This window comes from Enhydra lutris, unplaced genomic scaffold (assembly GCF_002288905.1).
Source record: "Enhydra lutris kenyoni isolate GAN:26980312 unplaced genomic scaffold, ASM228890v2 scaffoldscaffold12, whole genome shotgun sequence".
NCBI lineage: Eukaryota > Metazoa > Chordata > Mammalia > Carnivora > Mustelidae > Enhydra > Enhydra lutris.
In genome coordinates, this window is record NW_019154096.1 from 25,381,711 (window position 1) to 25,404,471 (window position 22,761).

Consider the following 22,761-nt stretch of genomic DNA (forward strand, 5'->3'; position numbering starts at 1 on the left):
TCCCAAGGCTTGAGTGGCCCCAGGGGCCCCATTCATTCCCCTGGGACCCCTCCCCAGCCTCACTTGGCACGGCAGGGGCTCTGGGACCCTGGCCCAGGGCCCACAGAGGGGGTTCAGTGTTGTGACTGCGACCGTGCACCTACCCCCTGGGGTGAGACAAAGATCTGGTGGACACCCAGGCATTCAACAAGGAAATACACAGAGTATGTAACTAAAAAATGGTGGCAAGGGCAATAAGGAAAAAGAAATACCCGAGGAAGAGCCAAGGCCCCAGGGTCATTGGGAGGAGCAGGCAGGAGCTGGGCTTTCTGAGGAGATGACCTTTCGGGAAACTTGGAGACAGAAGAGCTCAACCAGGTGAGGGGAATTGGGGCAATGACTCAGCATTCCAGGTGTCTCCACTGGGGGCTTGCAGCTTGGGGTCTGATGCTCTGAGGTGTCCCCACGCTGGCTGGAAGCATGGACAGCAGTGGGATTTCTCCTGCACATGGTGCAAAGAGCGCAGGACCCTTGACTGTGGACCTCCAGTCCAGGCCTAGCTCTGCCAGAGTGCTGTGTGACCTTAGGCCAGTCACACCCTCTCTGGGCCTTGGCATCCACATCTGTCCACTGGGAGGCCCCGTAGGCCACAGCCCTCCTTCCCTGCCACCACCCCTGGGTATTTGAGGAGCCTGTGACCAGCAAGTCCTGTTTAAACACTACATTTTGGAGGCGTCCTGAAGTGTAAGCAAGGACTCCACTGACAGGATGGGGGTAGGGGCCAGAGAGCTCGGACTGAGAGCTGGGGGCTGAGAACTCCGGGCTGTCCTATTCTCTCTGCTGAGTTATTAAGAGCTACCCGGAAGTAGACACAAAGGCAATTGTCCTGAGCTGGAGTCAGCCCCTAGCCCCCCAGCTGAGAACAATCGGGGAGGAAAACCAAGGCCATTTGTCCAGCACAGAGTACAGCGGTGGCGGCGGCGGCGGCTGGGAAAATGTCGAGCATTCCCTAGCTAAAATTAGACACCTACTAAACCTTTACATCAAGGCAACCTGAAGCTTCTCTTGTTTTGAACTTGCCATCCCAGAGGACATGGGGGCAGGAGGGTCTCAGGAGAAGCATGTGACCGTCCCCCTCTCAGGGGCTGGACCAGTGGCTGGTGCTGAGCCATCCCCTGCTCCTTGAGGGTGCCCAGTAAGGTGGAGCGGACCAGGGGACAGATGGACAGATGGGGGGAGGAGGGGGCGCAAAGGTCTGACTGGCCAGGGTCACCAAGCACCGGAGGCTGACACAGCTCTGGTTTCCTACTGGAGACATTCTCCCTTCAGCAGTGACACTGTTATTCCCCAGGCGGAGTGAGGGCATCCAGAAGGAAGTGCAGGAAACATAAACAAGAAGATAAACAAGAAATAAAAATAAATTGGAAAATAACCCTCCATCTTTCCTGGAGGAAGTACGCATCTCTCTTGGCTCATGGGGCACAGGTCCTGCCACTGGGCTGCCAACCCTGGCTTCAGATCTTTCCTCCGCCACCACTTGGTGACTTGGGCAAGTTATTTACCCCGCTGAGCAACTTCAAACAATGGAGGTAACTATCACCGCAACCTCATGGGGTTGTTGGGAAGACAATAGAGATGATGTAGATAGTGACAACGATAATAAAAACAATAGCATAGCTTATGCCCAGTAAGCCCTTTTGATGTGGCACGTACTGCTCTGAGCGATTTGGGCGTGTAATGTGTTCAGCCCTCCCATTTTGCAGATAAGGAAACTGAGGCCCCGAGAAGCTAAGGAATGTGGCAGAATGCACAGGGGGCACTGTCATTATCCTTAGCGCCCCACACCAGAGCCAATTTAAGCTAAGGTGGCCGGCCCCACGCTCCTACGTGATTCCTTTGGTTCTCTTTGAAAGGTCTCCGGCTGAATCACAGAAGCTCAGGGAAGGGTTGCTGACCACCCAGCACCGCCTGTGGGCTAGGTGGTTTACATTTCTGTTAAGCAAAAGAGCATAGAGCTGTGGGCCAGCAGCAGCTCCTGGGAACATGCTAGAAACGCAGGCTCTCAAGCCCCACCGCGGACCTGCTGAGTGGGGGGTCCAGGGATGGAGGAGGAAGGCCTTGGCGCCCCGGGTTTCTCCACGCCTTCCGGGGGTCCTGGCACTTGCTGCTGTTTGAGAACTACCACGGTGGAGGTTGACAGGTAGGGGCTTAGAGACAGGGAGATCCAGATGTAAGGGCCAACGGCCCTGCCCTATGACCTTGGGCAAGTTACCTAGGCTCTCTGTACCTCTCTGTCTCCTTGCCCACAAGCTGGGGGTCCTCATAAGAGTACTGGGCTCAAAGGTTGTCAGGAATATTCAGTTGGACGCCAAGTGCTCTGTGCAGTGTCTGGGAGCCGGCTGGCCTGTAACTGTCCTTGTTACCGGTTCCCCATGTGACCCGCTGTGACTCAAGGCCATGGGAAAGGGAAGGTGGGTCTGTGTGGCCAGGGAAGCCCGTGAATCGCACCCAGCCCTCCCACCAGAGCAACCTAGCAGAACCGAAGGTGACCCCACTCCTGGGACTGCAGGATCGAGGGCAGCTGAGATGGACATCTCGCCCCTACCGGGCTGGCTCCCCATCTTTCAGGAGCCTTCAGTGTTAACCAAAGAGACTCATGAACCACATGAGGCTCTTTGTTCCACCCCTTTCTCAGGGAAAGAGCAAAGGCATCTCTAGGAAAACCAGGTTTGAGAATGAGTCTGGAGACAGGGCCATCTCCAGACCCTGAGCTCTTGGGCTCGGGGCCCTCAGCTGTACGCAGTTTCCAGGAGTGTGTCTTGGCTCTTGTCCTCACCACCTGCGTGTTTTTGAAGGCTCCTTAGAGGCCTCGGGGGAACCCTGCGCTCCTCATCTGTGCCCTCCTCCCCAAGAGGAGGCTCCTGGGACCAGGCCAGGCAGAGAACACAGCCGCACTTCCAGGCTCCTGGAGAGAACTCTCCCACCGCTGTCCCCAGGTCCTCTGAGCCACCCACATACCTTAGTGTCACATCGCACTTTCACACCTCTGGCCCCAGCCGTCACTGAGAAATGAGCACAGTTGGGCTAATGATACCGCGTCCATTTTACAGATAAGCCCAGGGCCCAGGACATGAGGCAGCTGGCCTCCTCACGCAGGAACCTTTTCCATGTTTTCCTTCCACGGAGCCACACTTACCCCCTACATCTTTTCCTCCTGACTTCTTTATCCCCCTAGCAGAGTGGGGTTGACCCCGCTCCCACTTCCTCCAGGGCCCGTGCACTTCTTCATGCCATGTTTCAGGCTCTTTCCTCCCCTCTGCTCTCCCTGGAGCCCAGTGGCGACCCACACCCCTCCCTGGAGAAAGGCCTTGTCATGGTGCACGGGGGCCGGGCACCTGCCCTCTCATACTTCCTGTGGCTCCGGCTTAGAGGTCAAGGTGAGCAGACCGATCCCTGAGCCAAGGAGGCCTAGTGATTACATCAGCAGGTACAAACAAGGTGGCAGCAGCCAGGCTGGGAGTCCCACGGGGCTGGAGGTGGAGCTCCCCCTGCCCCACTCGAGTCTGTTTCCTTCCCTCCTTCCAGCTTGCATCAGCCTTTTGAAGCTCCATGTCGTCACTGAGTGGGTCATCACCGAGTGGGCTGGGGCGGGGATGTGGGGCAGGGTGGGGAGCGGGGCACCTGGCCCGCACCTGGAACCCAGAGGGAAGCCTTAGGGCTATTGATCAAGAAGTCAGCCAGGACTCTGGCAGCCCCAGGAAGGCATAGCCACCATTTCTTACTGCAAAATGAACAAACAAACAAACAAACAATTATAAAACTTAGAGCACCGGGCTGCCCACCTGGCAAAACAGTTTCACACTTCTGAGCTTGGTGTTCCTGACAACCCCAGGGGGTTGAAGCAAGTAAAAGTGGCCCCATTTTCCAGAAGGCAAGATTGAGGCTCAGAGTGAAGTGGCTCACCCAGAGTTGCTTCATGAGCCAAGGACAGCACCATGGATTTCAGCCCAAGAAAAATATAAGAAGGGATTAGAGGGGCCTGGAGAATGAGCACTCCCTGGGGTCATCCAGGTGGAAGCAGTCAAAGCATGCTTCCGGGACGAGGCGGGCTGGCTGGCTCCCTGACTGAGAAAGAGGGAGCTACAGACATAGCTATCGATTTATTTCTGCACTGATGGTGGGTCCACAGGCAGAGGGACATCACTGTGGGGCTAGGCTGGAAGCGGACGGAGCAGGAATCTGAAAGTCAAGATGTGGGATCCCTAACCTTGAACTTTTGCTGGGAGCTTCCCATGGGTGTGACTGAAGCTTGACCAGAGCTCTCTAAGGCCCTACCATAGGTGTGATCAAAGGGAGATGAGGACATGTGATGAATGAATGGAAGAGTCGGGGTGAGTCCCTGCCCACCACCCTGTCTCCCTCGAGATGTGCCTGAGTGGCCATGTGGGTCTTCCTCTTGGCCTGGGGCATCTGTCTCCCCATGTCTCCACCGCTGAGAACTCAGCTGTTCACCCAAGACCAGGGCCAGAGAGGCAAGGGCAAAAGCACTGGGCTGAATGCCAGGATGCCCACGTTCAGCCCCTTTGCTTCCCACTTGCTCTGTGACCTGAGACCAGTTAATCCAACCCCGGGAGCTCGAGTCTCCAAGGTCTGCCTCCCTCGGGACCCATGGAACCCTAGCCCAGTCTTGGCCTTGTGGAAGAGGCAGACCAGCGGTGTGGATCGACACCAGGGCTGGAAGCCACCTTCCCTCGCTTTCCTGGCCTAAGCGCAAACCCAGGTAGATTCCAGGCTCAGAAAAAGGACAAGGAGGAGCCTGTGCTGTTCACCTCGCCCTCCCCTGCTGGCGCTCTCAGCTTTCTCTTTCTCTGTCCCTCTCCCCGTGACTCCACCTCCACCTCTCATCATCTCTCCTCCTTTGTTCCAGGGCCCGTTTCAGAAATTGGCAAAGGCCAGAGCCTGCTGCCCGTTTTCTCTGGCCCTGGTGTGGTTCTCTTTGTGCAAACGTGATGCCCAGATACTAGGCTTGCTGTAGCCACCCACTGGCGGTTTGCCTTTGGACAAGTCATTGCTCCTCTCCGGAAGGAAGAGTTTGGACTCAGGCCTGAGGCCCCCATAGCCCAGAGTCTGAGCTGCCTCTGGGTGCCTGCCGGCTGGCCCACAACCCACACTGGTGCAGGGTCTGGCCAGGCGTGGTGATGGTGCTGAGGGCGGCCGGCAAGGATCATAGCCGGTTTTCTGCTTTGCAGTGTGTGGGCGGTTGTCTCCCCTTTGCGAGGAGGGGTTGTTCAGCCCGAAAGTGTGAGGCAGAGAAGGAGAGGAAATTTGTGCCCTGGGGCGCTCCAAGAACAGGCCTGACCCTGGACTTCCCAGGAGGGCATGCAGACAGCTCACCCGGAACAAAGGGCAGCAGGGACCTCATCACTGCCCCACCAAGCAGTCCCTGAGCCAGAGGCTGTACCTATGGGCTTTTTCACTCTCCCGCGGGACAGGGACTGGACCCTGGGCATCTTTCTGCTCAGCACCCAAATGTGCCAAGCCCCCGATGTCATTGCCCTGTGGCCTCCCGCACCAGCTCTGTATCCTGCTGCTTCTCCAGCGACCTGGGATGCGGTGTGGGGGGCAGTCAGCCACACTGGCCCGCGCCTGTGCCGTGTGGGACCGTGCTGAGCACCAAAGATGCTTTGTGCATTTGGCTTGTGGTTTCAAAGTCTTCAGTTAAGGGCCTTTCAAGGGAAACAGAATATGGAACTGTATATTGTGGGACCTCGATAACAAATAAGCGTCCTGTCTGTAGTTTGAGAGGACCGACGTCCTCTGTTAATTTTGGTAAACAGGAGGTTGGAATGGGTGGTTTTTATTTTCATTTTTATTTCTTCCTCAGTTGTCATCAGAAGAGGCCAAGAGGGGAAAAGAAAGTGTTTTCATTAGAAAGACAAGGAGGATTTTTAAAATAAAGTCCCTCCTCCTGCCCTGGGAGTTTCTAGAACCCAGTTTCTCTACTGGCTTTGCGGCTCAGGTGCTGTGTGATTTTTAGATCAGGCCACACCCTCTCTTCTCTCCATCTTGGAAGACAAGGATTAGATGGTCTCTGAGGTTCCGTGGGTTAGCGGTGTCCTTTAGGATCGGGTTTCCAAAGGGCCGGTGTGTGTCCCAGGGCTCCGGTGAGCCCAACGTGTGTGCGTCCCTCTGGCTGCTTCCTGCTGCCTCTTCCTGCCACCCCAGGTGTTGGGAGAAGTCCTGCAACCCTAGTAGGTCCAGCTAAACAAGCAAACAGGATTTCCAGGTTCTCCAGGAGCTTGCCTTCCAGAGAGCAGACTTGTTCAGACACAGACAGGGAACAATCAAATACAGGAAGAAGGGATTCCAGAGGTGAACACTGTCAAGAAAAACAGACAAATGAGCAAAACAACAACAACAAAAAAACCCAGGACAATCTGGGGATGGCACAGGGGAGAGCAGAGGAGGACTGGTGTACACAGCCCAGTCAGGGAGGGCCTCACATGGGAGCGGCAGGTGGCACTGAGATCTCGGGGACAGAGTGTTGCTGCAAGAGTACAGAGAGATTGGCCTGTGGTGCGCGTGCATTCCAGGAGAGAAGCAAAGGCCCTGTGGTGGCAATAAAGGAGGCACATTCAAGGGGCAGGAAACACGCCTGTGGACGGGGGCGAATGGCTTGGGTGCCGTGATGATGAGTGAGCCTCTGAAGTCAGAGGGTTCGGTGCCGGGTGGGACTTCACTCCAAGTGCAAATGGCAGCCGTCAGAGGCTACAAGCAGAAGAGGGGGTTGACCTCTGTTTCACGAGATGGCTCCGGCTGCTGTGAGCATCTCCGATTGGAGGGGGAGGGGGAAGGTAGAGAGCACAGTGAGGAGGTCCCCGCAGGAGGACCTGGGCTTAGGGAGGGAAAGGGAGACCTCCCTAGCCAGGACTGGAGCCACTCACGTGCACCTCATCCCAACTCTGAATGGAGGGGAGATGACCAAATAAAATAGAGGGTCCCTCAGGGGGCCCGAGCCACGGCCATTGCCTTAGAGCACTGACATAAATAGCCCTAAGAAAGGAGTCACTGTCCCAGCATAGTGGCGGGGATCCTGGGGAGAGGGTGGCCTGTGACCATGGGTGTGGTCTGCGGGTGTCTGCTGCTGGGAGTGTGTGTGTGTGTGTCTCGGTGCGACACCAGGCTAGCAACAGGTCCCTCCAGGCTAGGATGGATCTCTGTTTGGCTGGGCTATCCAGAACAAGTCTGGGACTTGTCAGGCCCCAGAGGTAGGGAGGCCAGGTGTTGGGGTGAGGACACCAAGACCCTCTTCCCTTCCGGCAAGCTAGTGAACTCTGGAGAGACTCTATTTGCTCATCTGCAAAATGGGGAGGAAACTAGCTGCCCTCTGCTCATTCCTTAGGGCCTTGTGAACCAAAGGAGTCCTGTGGTTTAACAAGAAGAGCTTTGGGTTTCTCATTAGCTGTGAGCCTGAGCATGTTCTTTAATTTCCTTGAGCCTCAGTCTCCTCCTCTGTGAAATGGAACACCTAGCTCACAGGATTACTGTATTGATGGTGTTTGTTATCACACTGCTGTTGGTAAAAGGTTATTTTCTGGAATGTGATGCATAAGAGGGCTCTGAGCCCCTTGTCTGGGAGAGGAGGTGGAAGCAGAATGCACCCCAAGCCTCCTTAGGGCTCAAGCCTCCAGGCATAGTAACACCCTGGGACCTAGGGCTTGGAAGGGGAGCCAGAAATTCGCCCTAGAAAGTCTCAGGCTGAGGGAGTCCAATGGCTGAAGGAAAGGTGTGGGAGGAGGGACTCCTGTGTGGAATGCAGCCTCCCCAGGCCCCACTAAGAGTCTGAGGGTAGACCCAATAACCATAGTGTCCCTCCTGACTTTGTAAGTTGTGTGGCCCCCAGTAACATGGGGCCTGGGCTCCATTCTGGGACTCAGTGCCTCCCATCAGCTCTTCACTTGCCCTCACTTGTCCCTGAGTCCTTCCATTTCTCAGGGTCAGCCAGACACCCCCCCCTTCAGGATGTAAGCCACTGCCCTAGCTGGCCATCACGGTGAGGCCGCTTCCTGTGGCCAGCATAGGAAGTGACATCATGGGCCCAGGCGTGTCTACAGAGGGTGTGGGAAAAGGGCTGTGCAAGGGGCCTCTTTTGTTAGGAGTAACTCAGCGTCCCCCAAGCCCGCCAGCCCCCATTTGTCATCGGTAACGGCCATTGTAACCGCCTCTGAGGGGGGCCCCAGCCTGAACCCCACAGCCGCCAGAAGCCAGGGCCAGATGGAAGAAGGGCTTTGTGTCCAGGGAGGGGTCCTTCCATGGGGGGCTTATGTGTTTTTAAAACATAATAATAAGTGGGCTCCTTCCCCCCCACTCTCCGCATTCCCCACTGAGCACATCAGCCTTGCAGTGAATGGAAGAGATTTTCCATGCAGTGGGAGGTCAAGTCTGGCGAGAATCAGCCCGCGTCCAGGGGCTAGAGAGACTGTGATTGCTGATGATGAATATGCCCAGCGTGGGGTGTCTCTCTGTCCCTCACCTCCCGCCTGCTCCCCTCTCCCCTTCCAGCCCTGCCCCATTGGTGTGGGCGCCGCCTCAACGCCAGCCAGGCCTGGAGACCCACGGCCCAGCTCAGCTACAGATGCCCACCTCCTGCTGCTGAGCCTAGGGGTCTCGGGACTGGCCCTGTCCCCCACATGGGGGCCCCAGACCGGTGGGTGGGCACGGCAAGGCCCTCCGTACCCACCACGGCGGCCTCATGCTCAGGTATCTGCCCTGGGCAAGACCAGAGGCGGCCCTGGCTGATATGGGTGGTGATGACTTTCCATCCCAGACAGGGGGAATCCAGAGAGCAAACATTTGCCTCCAGCCCTGCTCTGCCCGTGCGGTCGACCCTTCTCAGCCCCGAAGCGGAAATTGCACTCGGTCCGCCTTGGCTATTGATTTGCTGTGTGATGTTGAATTAGTTACATTCCCTCTCTGAGCTGTGGAACGTAGGGCTCCAGGCCCCTCTGACTGTGACTTTCTATGCTTCTGCCTTTTCTCCCTTTTATAGATGGCCCCAAGAGGTAAAACAACCTCCCCGAGGTCTTGGTGGCAGAGTGGGGATTCGAACCCGTTCCTCGCAGGGTCTCCGTCAGGGAAGCAGGAGCATCTGGTGATAGTCTCCCTTGTAGGAATGTCTGAACACTGTAGTTTTAGCTTCTCCCTCTCCTCAGGGGTAGCTCTGGAAAATGCAGCTTCTTCACTTTGGTCCTGAAGCCACTTCCTTCACCTCCAACGTCTGGCTCCTGCTTATTCTAGTGGCTCAGATTCTGACACCTCTTAAGCAAGCCCAGGGTCTTGGCTTCCTCCCTGCCAAGTGGGACCCTGTGTCCCCACACTGGGCCCTGCCCAGGCCTAGCCCCTGGGAGGGAGTGTTGAACCTAGCACAGCTCCTCCTGGCAGGTGGGGATGGGGCTCGGGCTCCCGGCTCTGTTTCTCTGTCCCGCAGGCTCCACTCACCTACTAGAGGCCCTAGAGGCTGGTTACTCGGTCCTAACACCGTGGGAGGACACCAAGGAAGGTGTGGAGGGCTCCCTGCTCTCCAGAGCGGCCACCAAAGCTATTAAAGGAAACTTGGAGCTGCCAGAAGCAGGACGTGCCTGCCGGACCCCCAACCTGACCACCCCCCGCCCTCCATACTTTAAGTGGGTTGGGGGCAAAATGGAACTTGTCCACAAGGAAGCCAGGTTGGTGCTGAGGAGGTGCAAACCTGTGTCTCATGACTATGTGAAAGCAAGGTGAGAAGGCCAGGGGAGGCAGCCCCACACTTCGGAGGAATCACTCTTCTGTGGAAACTCAGAGGTTAAAATTGTAGCAATGGCTGGAACCTCAGACAGCAAATTTCAGTTGAAAGTAAGAAGGACTTTTCCGTTAGGTCAGTTCAAAGGAGAACTTGGCTGAGACGAGCAGCGGTGGTGAGTTCCCTGTCCATGGAGGGATGCGAGTCAAGGTTGGATGGAATGGATGGGGGATGTTGTACAAGACGGCCCTAACAGTAACCTCTCTCCCTGTGACTCTATATCTATGTGACACACAAGACACACGTGACAAGAGCCCTCAGGCAGCTGTAGGTAAATTGGAAGTGGGGGTTTGAATGGCCCCCACAAGTGGTCCCACCTGGAGGCGCGGGTGGTCCTCGTGAGCTGAGGCCTGGGGTGGGAGGGCCTGGGCCTGATTGGGAGAGCCCAGCAGCAAATAGTGCCTCCCCTTTCCTCCCTGGGCTCCCCAACACTGTGCCATAGGACCACAGTCTGTGCAGGGGGCCTTTAAGCGAGGAGTGACAGTGGCAAAAAAGTTGACCACGCCCAAAGGAAATTCTCTTCAGCAATTAAAAATGGACCCAGTAGGGGGCGCCTGGGTGGCTGTGTCATTAAGTGTCTGCCTTTGGCTCAGGTCATGATCCCAGAGTCCTGGGATCAAGCCCCGCATCAGGCTCCCTGGTCAGTGGGAAGCCTGCTTCTCCCTCTCCCACTTCCCTGCTTGTGTTCCCTCTCTCACTGTCTCTCTCTCTCTCTCAGAGAGAAAGGAAGGAAGGAAGGAAGGAAGGAAGGAAGGAAGGAAGGAAGGAAGGAAGGAAGGAAAGGAAGGAAAGACAGACACACTTGGTGGGACATCTTCCTGCCAGCAGGAACTCCAGATCTGGATCTGGCCTGGCACAAGCAGGCTACCCTCCACTGGGGGCTCTTCTCAGGTCTGAGTCTCCTCTGGAAAGAGCCGTAGCAAAGCCAGGGCAACAGGTGATGGGAAGAGAGGGCCCTTTCTCCCAATGACCAGGTGACCTTGCCATAAGGCAAGTCCCTGGGTGCCCCGTGTCTTCATCTGGAAAATGGGAAGATGATCTTCTGCTTGGGGGCTGTGGAAAGTAAACTGGGCAAAATATTTAAAGTTCCTGCCACGTAGTAGAAGTAAATCCCAGTTCTAACCCAGAAGTCAGATTCAGGTACCTGAATGCCCGGGTTATCTCCCTCGCTCATGCGGCCCACTGACTGCATAGCCCTGTGCCAGTGACTTCATCTCTCTCGGCCCCTGTTTCCTTGTCTGTAGTAAAGGCATAATAATAGTACCTAACGCATAGGGCTGTGGTTCCCAAAAGCTGTGCCAAAACACCCCAGGGTGCTGCGCACATTCCCAGGGGTGCTATGGGAAATCTCATTCATCTTGAAGGAAAGACAGCCGTGCTGAACAGCTACCAGACATTGCCACAACTGTTGGCTCAAGACAGCTGTCAATGTCAACATCGTATCCTACTTCTGTCCTTTTCGCAGCATCCTGTCTTTGCAGAGGTGGGGTTTGGGCATTCGGAAGGACTCTGAGACAGACAGTGAGGGTGGTGGGGCCAGTCTGATTCCAAGACTGAGAAGCAGTACCCAAACGGCATGCACACCCCACACGACTCATCACTGTGGCTCTTTAGGAATGGACTACAGATCTTACTTTTTCTTTCAAATTATGGGTCTTGTTTTTTCAAAAGGCTGCCAAGTTGTTGGGACACACACACACAAATTGTTGGGACACACACACACACACACACAAGCTGTTTAGATCTAACTATTTAATAAAAAGAACCTCTAGGAATTTCTTTTGGCCTTGGGGTAAAAGTTACCAAGATACTAAAGACCAAGGAAGTGTAGGAGGCTGTGTGGGGGTTGTTGCGGGACTGTGAGTTCAGAGGAAAGCTGCGGGCAGAGGAGTCCCCTGGGGACCCTGAAACTCCATCAGTCTTCTCCCTCTAGGCTGGCCCTCGGCCGGGACGCCTGTGGAGCCTCCCTCAACTATGACGGCCCAAGCCAGGGGCCAAGCCAAGGAGGGGAAGTGCCCACTGATGAGGCTGGGGACCTAGCTTAGCTGTTCCCCAGACCCTGGCAGCACTCCCCACCCCCCAGCCCCACTTTTATTGAACTTGGATTCACTGACCACCTACTACATGCCGGGCAAGCATAGAGTCTGCCGGTGGTCTGCCTCGGGAGGAGTTCTCTGGTCAGACCTGGTCCTTCTTGTCTCCCGGCTGCATCCGAATTCAGGACCCCAGGGGGTTGGAGACGTTGTAAGAGGACACCAGCTACATCAAGGTCCCCCGCTGCCCTGCCGGGCTTGGGGAGGCATCGATGAGGATCCCTGGCTGCATCCCGCCAAGGCCAGAGAGGAAGCTTTGTGCCAGGGTGGAGAGGAGGGCTGGAGTGGGGATCGGGGGGCGGGGGCTGCCAGACTAGGGCCCTGCTTCCCTAATGGATGTGTCTCCTGTTCAGTTTCCTCCGCCGCATCTGCGCCTGCTTTATAAATGAGCCGCATTAGGGTTATAAAACCAAGTCGTAAATACCGACTGTAGTGCCGCAGAGAGTCAGAGCAGCCATCACCTGGGGGCCTGGGGGGCTGGGGGCCGTATGGTTAGAAGAGGGAGCTAGCAAGTGACTGGACCCACGGGCTCCCCTGTACCTTCTATGGTGACCTCCACCCCCCCATAGGGAGGCCTGGTCCCCCCATTTCACAGATGGCGGTGCCCGAGGTCAGGAAGGGTGACTTCAGACCTAGAGGTGGCTCCATCTGAAGTCTGTGCCCTGCCTCACCCCCCTCAGGTCTGAGACTGAAGCAAGGCGCTTGCGGCAGGGGTGGGGGAGCGGGGCATGGAGTCTTGCCGGTGCTCTGCTGCCCACACGCCCTCCTGGCTCCACTTGCTCTCCGGCCCCTGGGAGATGCTGTCCCGCTCCCTGGGCGGGGTTTCACCTTGCCGTCAACTGCGCCAGCTCCCAGACCCCAGGGGCTGCCAGTCTTCTACCTACACGGAAGGGGTCTCCCTGCCCGGCAGAGGGAGGTGGGCATGGACAAGCCCTGGGATCCTCCGTGCCCTTCCCAGTTGCCCACCAGCCAGGGAGCTTCGGTCCGTCGTTCCCCCACACGGACGGTCTTCAGTTCCGAAATAAGGACAGTTGCAGCCTCGCTGAGCCTTTAATGAGAGAGCTTTAATGAGAGAGCTCTTCGAGCTGTGGGGTCCCGGCTGGTGTCAGGACAGGATCCATCCGGATTCTCAGACGCGGGGATGCTCACCCTGTCCCCGAGCCACGCCAGCAGCAGGCCGTGTGGAGTCCTGGGCAGTATCCCAGATGCCAGGGGTCTGTTTATCGGGTTCAGAACTTTGCTCTGCCTCCTGCTAGCTCTGTGCCCTAGAGCAAGCTGCTTCACCTCTCCCAGCCTCAGTTTCCCCACATAGAAACCAAAGACTCCCATAAATACCCTATAGAGTTGTTGCAAGAGTGAGGTAAGCTGACTGTGTAAAGTACTAAAAACACAGCCCCTAATGCCAGGCGAGCGCTAGTTGCCATTTCCATGTGACGATGTGCACCTACTATGCGCTTGCCCCCTCCTGGGTGCTCACGCTTGTCTAGCTCTTATGGTCCTCAGAACAGCCCAGGGAAGGGCGTTGACCTCCCTGCCGGCTTTAGAGACGAAGTACCGTGCTGGGAGTTAAAGGGCTATCCTGGGGCCCCACGGAACATGCTAGATGGAGCAGGATTCACACTTTCCTGCTGACTTCCCCTTTGCTCCCGCGGGCCACACACACACACACACTTCCCCTGGGACTGACTGTCTGGAGCCAGTGACAACCTGTGCACATTCTCAGAGCGCCTGAACCCCCCACCCTCACCCCAAGTCTTAGCAGGAGCTCCTGGGCCACAAAGAGATGGCTTGTTTTGTTCATTCTGCTCTTGGAGAGCGGAGAACAGAGTGTCCCCTTGGCCCCTTTGGACATAGGGGGCTCCCTAGGGCAATGCATGTCCCATCGTGGCCTCCTGGGCTGGGGGCAGGTGCTTCCTGGGACCCCACCCCACTGGAGGGACTGGGGTGCTGGGACAGTGACAGGCCGTGGCTGGCAGTGAGGGTCTGGGCGGATGCACACCCTGCAGTTTAATTCATTGTTCCCTCTGGAGCGTAGCCCCCCCATCGCTCGCCCCAGCCATCTGATTGTTTGGCACTTGGTGTCATAAAGTCAATTTTCCCAAAGTGGATAGTGAACCAATGGGCTGGCGTGGCCTGGTTTCCCTCTCTCCCAGCGCTGGTCGTGGCCGGACCCTCTCCCTTCCTGTTTGTCTCACCTCGTGAGGCACTGTTCTTTCCAGAGAGGCCGGCGGGCCGGGGTTCCCATTTGACCCCTTGTTGGGGAGGAGTTGTAGCGGGAACAGCCTATCTGTGTTCCCAGGCTGTGCAGTTTTCTTGTCTGCTCTTAGGGTGGAGGGTGTGCATTTGGCTGAGGTGGGAAGGGCTGAGGAGTGAGGCAGAGACCGCCCCGAGGAGGGGAGGCTCTGTGTAAACGCTGCTGGGGAGGTGGTCTCCCGTGCCATGCTGCTGCCTGCCTTAGGCATTCAGAGGAGGAGGCCCTGTGGGGGGGCCAAGCACCAAGGAACCAGAGCTGGTGCAGCCTCCCCACCTGACCCCACCTCATGCCTCTGTGGGTCCTGGGTTGTCTCCCCACCTCCACCAGCCTGGCAGGCTGGGGCTGCCAAGGGCAGCTGTGGCTTTAGGGCAAAACTGGCTGCTTTGTGATCCGTGCCAGCCCTTCACGTCCTGTGGCATCACCATGGGAAACCAGAGGGAGGCTTAGTAGGTCCAGTTCAGCAGACACTGGGGAGGGCTCGAGGGGTGTCCTGGCCGGGACCATCCATTCAGCTCTCCGGGCCACCCTGACATCTCTGTCTGGAAAGAAGGAGAACCACCTAGGGTCAGAGAGCTAGGACTGGTTCCAAAGCACGACCTGGTAAGAGCTGGGGGATGGGGAAACTGAGGCCCCAGGACAGCCAGACCTTGCCCGGGTCACAGAGGGCATCCCGGCTGGTCTCCAGCTGCTCACCGCACCCCCCCCCCACCAGCCTCAGCCTCATGAAGCCCGCCCTCCCTCCACAGGCACGGATTCTGGCAGCGAGGTGCTCCCCGACTCCTTCCCGTCGGCACCGGCTGAGCCCCTGCCCCACTTCCTCCAGGAACCCCAGGACGCCTACATCGTAAAGAACAAGCCTGTGGAGCTGCGCTGCCGTGCCTTCCCCGCCACGCAGATCTACTTCAAGTGCAACGGCGAGTGGGTCAGCCAGAATGACCATGTCACACAGGAGGGCCTGGATGAGGCCACGGGTGAGCCTGCCCCACTTGTCCAGTCACCACCAGGGCCCAGGGGTGCCAGGGACGCTGGGTCCTGGGCCTGGCTCTAATCTGGGCTCTGTGTGAGACTTCACATGGCCATGGCTCCCCTGGGGCCTCTGTTTCCCCATCTGGGATTCATCCTGGATCCGTATCTCCCCAAGCATTGGCCACATGTCCCTGTCTGACTTTGCGCTACGGAGTCCTTTTCTCTCTGTCTCCATCTTACATCAGGAAGCAGTTGGGGGCGACGGGGCGAACGTTCTTCACGCACACACTCTCACGCTTGCACACTCCCGCACCTGCTGTGCACCCTACATAATGAGGAGGAGCTGCCCCGTCCGCAGCCCCGGCCCCCCAGACATACCCAGATTCCGGGACCATCCTTAGTGTCAAAGGGCCTCTGGGTTTGTGGGAAGTGATTCTGTGCCCGTTGGTAAGATGCTGCGTCTCCTCCTCCAGCTGTGTTTGCTTTGAAGACGAGGTTGGTTTTACTAAGTAGAACACCATGGAGGTGGTGCTGGGACAGAGCCCAGATCCCAACAGGAAGATGTACGCAGGGTCCTGGGCACCCCCAGAGGTGCCCCCGAAGCCAGATGGGGGCTTCCGTGTCCCCAGGCCCCTCAGAGGGGGTCCTTTCCAGGGCTCCAGGGGACCACCGCTGCTGGTGACCTACAGGTGGCCAGTGCCAGGCAGCCCCAGCCAGGCCCAGGTTCTGGGGGGCCTCTCGCTTCACAGCCTGCCTCTGCTTTGGTCTTGCTGCCACCACTTCTTCCCTCATCCTTCTCTCCCCCCTTATTCAGCCCTCTCCTGTTTCCTTCTTTCTTTCCCACCTCTCCCTTTTCACTCCTGTGTCCATCTTCCTTCCCCATGTTTCTCGGTCTGTCTCCCCCAACAACATGCTCTCTCTCACTCTCTCCTTTCTCCCTCCTTCCAACTTCTATTTTTCTGGGAAAAGCTCGCCGATTTCAGAACCACCCAGGCTTAAAAATACACCCCAGAATGTACTTTAATGCCACTCAACTGTGTGTATTAAAATGGTAAGTTTTAGGTTATCTATATTTTACCAACATTTTGAGAGAATTTTAGAAAACAGATCTGGAGTCTCCTGCTCCCCCAAAATCTAAAAAATAAAATAAAATAAGGAATTTTTATTTTTTTAAAAAAGATTTTATTTATTTATTTATCAGAGAGAGAGAGAGAAAGAGAGCACAAGCAGGCAGAGTGGCAGGCAGAGGCGGAGAGAGAAGTAGGCTCCCTGCTAAGCAGGGAGCCCAGTGGGGGACTTGATCCCAGGACTCTGGGATCATGACCTGAGCTGAAGGCAGTGGCTTAACTGACTGAGCCACCCAGGCTTCCCAAAAAAGGAATTTTTAAAAGAAAGAAAAAAGAAATGTACCCCAGCCACCCCCGTGGCTGCGTGACTCTGGGAAGTTCCTCACACTCTATGAGCCCCACTTCCTGTCCTTGTAAACTGGGACATTAACGAAGGTCCCCATGGGGGTGGAACACGGTGGGGCCTGCTCAGTGTTGAGCGTAGTGCCAGGACCCAGCAGGCACTCAGTAGACCCCATTTCTTCCATATTCTTTCTGGCTTTTTCTTGGCCTCTTTCCTCTTGAAACTTGCCCTTATTTCTATGTCCCCCTGAGGCCCTCTGGCCCAGATCAGAGGTCAGCGGTTGGGGTCCAAACCAAGCAGAAGGATGGTGTACCCCGCTGGTGTACCCCGTATCTCACCAACCCTGCAATTAGGAGTGATTGTAACAGCACGGCCCCTACTCCCCCTGCTACCAGGCCCATGAGTGCCCCCTTCCAGCGCTGTGGGAAAACCAGGCTGGGCAGGGAAAAAGAACTGAACAGCCCAGTCATGCTCTGTAGGGTACTTTCATAGCAGGTGGTGGGTGGGCCAGGGTCAGAGGGGCCTTCCCTCCAGAAATGAGGCCTGGCCCAAAGCTGATGGTGACTGGGGGTGCATTATGTACAGGGGGAGACAGAAGATTGAAGTTGAGGCCAGGATTCAGACCTGCCCAGCCACCCAAACCCACATTTGACCACCATGCCACAGTACCACAGAGAGTACAGTAGACAATCCTACCCTCAAGGGGCTCATCGGAACCCATGTGTAAGCATGAGAGGAAGAACTGGGACATGTGGCAGGGAAGAGCAGCAGCTTTGGGGATTCTGAAACAGGGGTAGTCAGGAAGGGCTTTCTGGAGGAGGAGGCTTTGCAGTCCTCCCACAGGCTTTGGGGGAAGAGCTTTGGATGAGCATCCTAATCCAGAAGGATTCACTCCTTTTCTGAGTATAAGGGGCTTTGTCAACAGTTGGTAGGAGAGTGATGGATCCTGTCTGGGTAGGCTGCTGGATCCAGTATCCAGAGAGGCCTCCAGGCCCTAGTAGGGAGCTGTTGAGAGATCGGAGGGCTCCCAGGAAGAGGGGTCTCCCACCATCTCCAGCTCTTAACAGAGAGAGGCCACATGCTGTCTTCACATATTTGTGGAAAACCTTTTCTGTGCCATGTTGTGGCCCCAGCAGTAAACAGAGCAAAGCCCTGCTTTATTCCCCTGCAGGAAATAATAATTAACACAGGACCACATTCAGTAGATGATACAGTTCCAGAGAGTGGTCAGTGCTGTTGGAAAACCAGGCTGGGCAGGGAAAGAGACCTGCACAGCCCAGTCATGCTCTGTGTGGCACTTTGACAGCGGGGGGGGGGGGGGGGGGGGGTCAGAGGGGCTTTCCCTCCGGAAGTGAGGCCCAGGTGATGGTGATTGGGGGTCCATTAGGCACATGGGGGCCAGAAGAGAGTTCCAGCCAGGGAACTGGGTGTGCAAAGGCCCTGTGGCTGGTGGAAGGAAGATGCCCAGTGAGGCTGTAGCAGACAGACAGTGTAGGGCCTCACAGCCACGTGGGGGATCAAGGTCTTTGTGTTGTGAGGACTGGAGGCACAACCAGGGGAGTGACCTGGCTTTGTGCATTTTGCAGAGCACACCCTGGCTTTAGGGCAGGACGTGGCTGGCACGGGACAGAGGGTTTGCATTAGCCGGGGCAGTCTCCAGGGGAGTGGCATTGGTGGCTCTGGCCAGGGAAATAGATGGAAACGGGAGGCACTTGGCAGAAGAGAAACAGATGTCCCGGTGCCATGTCCCTGCTTCCCATGCTCAGACCACCCCCCTGCTGACATCTGTCTCCCCCTCTCAGGCCTGCGGGTGCGGGAGGTCCAGATCGAGGTGTCACGGCAGCAGGTGGAGGAGCTGTTCGGGTTGGAGGATTATTGGTGCCAGTGTGTGGCCTGGAGCTCCGCCGGCACCACCAAGAGTCGCCGGGCCTATGTCCGCATCGCATGTACGCCGTCTGACACCCCCACCCCAGTCCCCCGGGGCCCCTTCCCTGTGCCTCCTGGAGAGGAAGTTCCTCCTCTGTGGGGGCATCTCTGGCTGAAGATGCCCACTGCAGAGACCTCAGGGCCCGTGGGTGCCCGCTGAGCAGAAGCCTCTTAGACCCAGAAACGGGGCCACCTCTGGCCTTGGAATTTCTAATGGCCCCTATCGCCTACTTCTGTATAAAGGAGCTGCCTCCACGTTGTTACATGCTTACCATCCCAGAGTCAGGGAGGGAAACCTATTCCACCAACTCCACCTGGGAGGGCCCCCAATTTGGCGAAGAGGCTATGCCCCAGGTCAAGCCCCTTCCCTTGGTGTGCACTGCCACCTAGTGGCTAGAGTTGGGCACCTCAGGCTTCAGTTCCCCCTCACTGTGCCTGGTGACCAGCTCCTCTTGCTTCTCCCAGATCTGCGCAAGAACTTCGATCAGGAGCCTCTGGGCAAGGAAGTGCCCCTGGACCAGGAGGTTCTCCTGCAGTGCCGCCCACCGGAGGGGGTGCCTGTGGCTGAGGTGAGTGGGGACAAGAGGAATACCAGGCATGCCAGGGACCAGCCAGACGTGGTATTCACTACCAGCCATGGTGCCTCCCAGAGCTCTCTCCATTTCATAGATGGGAATGTCAAGGCTTGAGACAGAAGGTAACTACCACCTCTGAAGAATTTGGCCTGCACCAGACCCTGCCTAGGCATAACCCTGAAGCCGGGGCAGAGCTGGGGCCAGATCCCCAAGGGCTACTTGAGTTGATCCCAGGCTCAGTCTCTTGCAAGGGAAGTGCCTGTGGCTGAATCCTCCTTCCCCACCCAAAAGCCAAAGCCCCGCTTTATGGACACCGAAGGGTCTCATAATGCATGGGTCTGAGCATGGATACACTCCATGGGGCCTTTGCCTTAAAGGCAGAAGGCACGCGCTGCTAGCTAATGCTTATTTTGTACTTACGGGGAGCTAAGTTCTCCCACTCTCCACACTAATGTGTTTAATCCTTGCGACAGCCCTGTCGGGTAGATGCTAATAAATGCTGCCCTCTGACTGATGAAATTGAGGCTGTCCAGCTAGTGGGTGGTTGTCACAACCCCTGGGTTCTGTACTGCTCAGCACAGTGCCTGTCCTGTGGAGGGCCTGCCTCACCACGTCACCGCCGTGGGCGGACATGGATAGAACTTCTGTCCTGGTTATGGCCGGGTGTCCTATCCCCTTCACAGAGGGCCCCCTCCCGGGGATGCAGGTGAGTAGGCACTGGCCCTCACGCCCCCCTTCCAACTCCCCTCCTCCAGGTGGAGTGGCTGAAGAATGAGGACATCATTGACCCCACCCAGGACACCAACTTTCTGCTCACCATCGACCACAACCTCATCATCCGCCAGGCCCGCCTGTCAGACACAGCCAACTACACCTGTGTGGCCAAGAACATCGTAGCCAAACGCCGAAGCACCACTGCCGCCATCACTGTCTATGGTATGGGCCCACGCGGGGGCAGCCTAGCCAGGGGAGCCGGAGAGCCTGGGCCATCTGCCCGCCTCACCAAGGCCTATCGAAGAGGCCAGCAGGGTGCCGACGGACAGCTGGGAGGCTGAGGCCCAGCAAGGGGAGGTGCCTTTACCAGGATCACACAGCAAAGCTAGCAGTCAAGTCAGGCACTCTGGGCTTGGGCTTGGAACAGGGCCCAGTCAGTATCCTCATTCCTCAGCCTGGTGTCCCAGCAGAATGAGAAACCACCACCTTGGCCTGTAGGCTATTCCTTGCTGTTCCCTTGGGCATAGGGGGGGCAGAGCCATAGCTGAGATGCTTTGAGTGTGCTAGAAAGAACCCTACATCTGGTTTTATTACCGGGTAGCCTTGGGGAAGCATCAGCCCTCTCTGGACCTTCATTTGCCATTGTACAATGAGGTTGGGGATAGAGCTTGACCTCCCTGGTCCCCTCTGGGGCTGACGGCTGCAGCCCAGATCTGTCCCCCGTGCTACAGCAGGAGGGGTCCACTTAGGAAAGGCCAGGCCTCAGCAGAAGAGCCTCATCGGGGCTGGAGATGGGGTTAGGGGGCCCACAGGTGGCAGAGCAGGGCCAAGCAGGTGACACCGCTGCCCTTGCAGTGAACGGCGGCTGGTCCAGCTGGGCAGAATGGTCACCCTGCTCCAACCGCTGTGGCCGTGGCTGGCAGAAGCGCACTCGGACCTGCACCAACCCGGCACCGCTCAATGGAGGCGCCTTCTGTGAGGGTCAGGCCTTCCAAAAGACCGCCTGCACCACCGTGTGCCCAGGTAAGGCCAGGGGCCGGCCGGCATCCCACCTCCCCCTCCACGGCCCCACCCTGGTTCCCAGCCCTCCTTTCTGTGCCCACGGGGCTGTCGCACTGGGGCTGGCCGCTCTCTCTCATTGTGGGGGTGGAAGATGCTTGTCCTGGGGCCTCTGCCCTCTCATTCTGTGCAGGCTGCTAAAGAGACAGACACAGAAGCTCTGAGCGGCCGTCTGAGGGGTGGGCTCTCCTGCCGTCCAGGCTGAGGGTTCTCGGTGTCAGCCCCAGGGCCGGGTCCGAGGCTGCCTGGGGTGGGAGGAGCCTGTGCCCCTGCCCTTGACCTAGACACGTCTTGACCGCCACCCCTAATCCTGCAAAGTCCCTCTCTTCTCCTCTGCTCTTCACGTCACCCTGTGCGTCCCCGTCTGTGGGTCCCCTGCATGCCTGGTTTTGTCCGGGCTCTTGGGTTTCTGTGTGTTTGCCTTGGGCTTGAGTCCCCGTGAGGGCCCCGGGCTGTGTCTGAGAGAGAAAGAGAGAGAGAGAGAGAGAGAGGAGAGAGAGAGTGTGTGTGTGTGTTCATGTGTGTGTTCGTGTTCTGTCTGCCACCCCCCTCATCGGTGCCCCGGCCCCGTGTCTGGGGGTGGGTGTTGCCGTTCGGCTTGCATGTCCGGGGACCTGTCCTGCCATAGTGCGCATGCGTGGGTGCGGGTGCGTTGCTGCATTCTGCATCCGTAACCGCGCGTGCCGTGCCCCACGCTCCCGCAGTGGACGGAGCGTGGACGGAGTGGAGCAAGTGGTCAGCCTGCAGCACCGAGTGTGCCCACTGGCGCAGTCGCGAGTGCATGGCGCCCCCGCCCCAGAACGGAGGCCGAGACTGCAGCGGGACCCTGCTCGACTCCAAGAACTGCACAGATGGGCTCTGTGTGCAGAGTGAGTCCTCGGGACGCCAGGGCCCCTGGGTGTGGGCTTGAGCCGGATGGGGGGGGTCCCCCTAGGCCGCCCCAGGTCTCAGGTGCCGGCTGCAGTGGAGCAGCCCCTGGGGCCTCTGCCCATCCGCCCACGTGCATCATCTCATCTGCACGTTTCCTGTCACCTCCGCCATCCTTTCTCCGCCACCTACGTCATTGTCTTTCCCTTTATTTCCCTCGACAGATAAGAAAACGCTAAGTGACCCCAAAAGCCACCGTAAGTCCCATTTCATGGCTGTCCTCTTTGTTCTGGGGGATCCCTGGCTCTCCTTAGCTGGCTTTTCCAGGGTGTGGGGTGCAGGGCAGTGTGGGAGACAGGGAGACTGGAAGGTGCCCCCTCACCCACCCTCCATGGGGTCCCCCACCCTGGTGCTGCACATGTCATGGCCTCTGTCACATGCAGACACAGGGGGACCCACAGCTGACAGAAAGGACACTGCCCCAACCCTCCTGTGATGGGAGTTGGGTCTCAGTGAGGAAGGGGCTTACCTGGGGATCCAGGTGGGATTTGAACCTAACTAGTTATGTGGCCAATGCTGGTGCTTTTAGCCTTGTGCCCTCAGCTTCCTTTCTGTGACAGAGCCAGCACCCAGGCCCACACTGTCCACCCGGAGCCCCATACTGTACCCCCAGCAGCAGGACTAGGTTCTCCAGGAAACCTGCTACCTGCCGTCATCACCAAGGGGCTAATTGGCTTCCTCCCCCGGCTGTGCTATGGCAGCCCCAGAGCAGTAAAGCAGCTCAGGTGGATTGGCCTGTGACAATTAAACCATCATTCCCAAATAATTCCAGAATCATAAAATCAATAGTGAGGCCCTGGGCCTGGCTCACAGTGGTCATGGAGAACATCAGGAGGCAGAACCAAGCTCTGAGGGCCTCCTCCAGCTACTCTCCCAGGGCGCCAGGATCCTCTGGGGAACCCAAAAGTGAGGGCCACTGAGGAGAGGTGGGGCCAGAAGGTGGCAGAAATGGAAGGACACTGGGACTGAACCACCCCTACCTCTCGAAAGCTCTGTCTGCACTGGGGAAGTGGGGCTTGG

At 57.4% G+C, this 22,761-nt stretch overlaps 1 protein-coding gene across 2 annotated transcripts in view; it reads left to right on the plus strand.

Moving 5' to 3' along the window:
• Positions 1–22,761, plus strand: part of LOC111145187 (unc-5 netrin receptor B) — an 81,206-nt gene that overhangs the window by 46,125 nt on the left and 12,320 nt on the right. Inside the window, exons 2-8 of one of the 2 annotated variants that reach the window (XM_022499906.1) lie at positions 14,911–15,135; positions 18,343–18,486; positions 18,932–19,035; positions 19,797–19,977; positions 20,611–20,778; positions 21,519–21,683; positions 21,906–21,938. In XM_022499906.1, coding sequence (XP_022355614.1) covers positions 14,911–15,135; positions 18,343–18,486; positions 18,932–19,035; positions 19,797–19,977; positions 20,611–20,778; positions 21,519–21,683; positions 21,906–21,938 — 1,020 coding nt within the window. The remainder of the gene's footprint in view (positions 1–14,910; positions 15,136–18,342; positions 18,487–18,931; positions 19,036–19,796; positions 19,978–20,610; positions 20,779–21,518; positions 21,684–21,905; positions 21,939–22,761) is intronic. The other variant, XM_022499907.1, reaches the window with a different exon arrangement.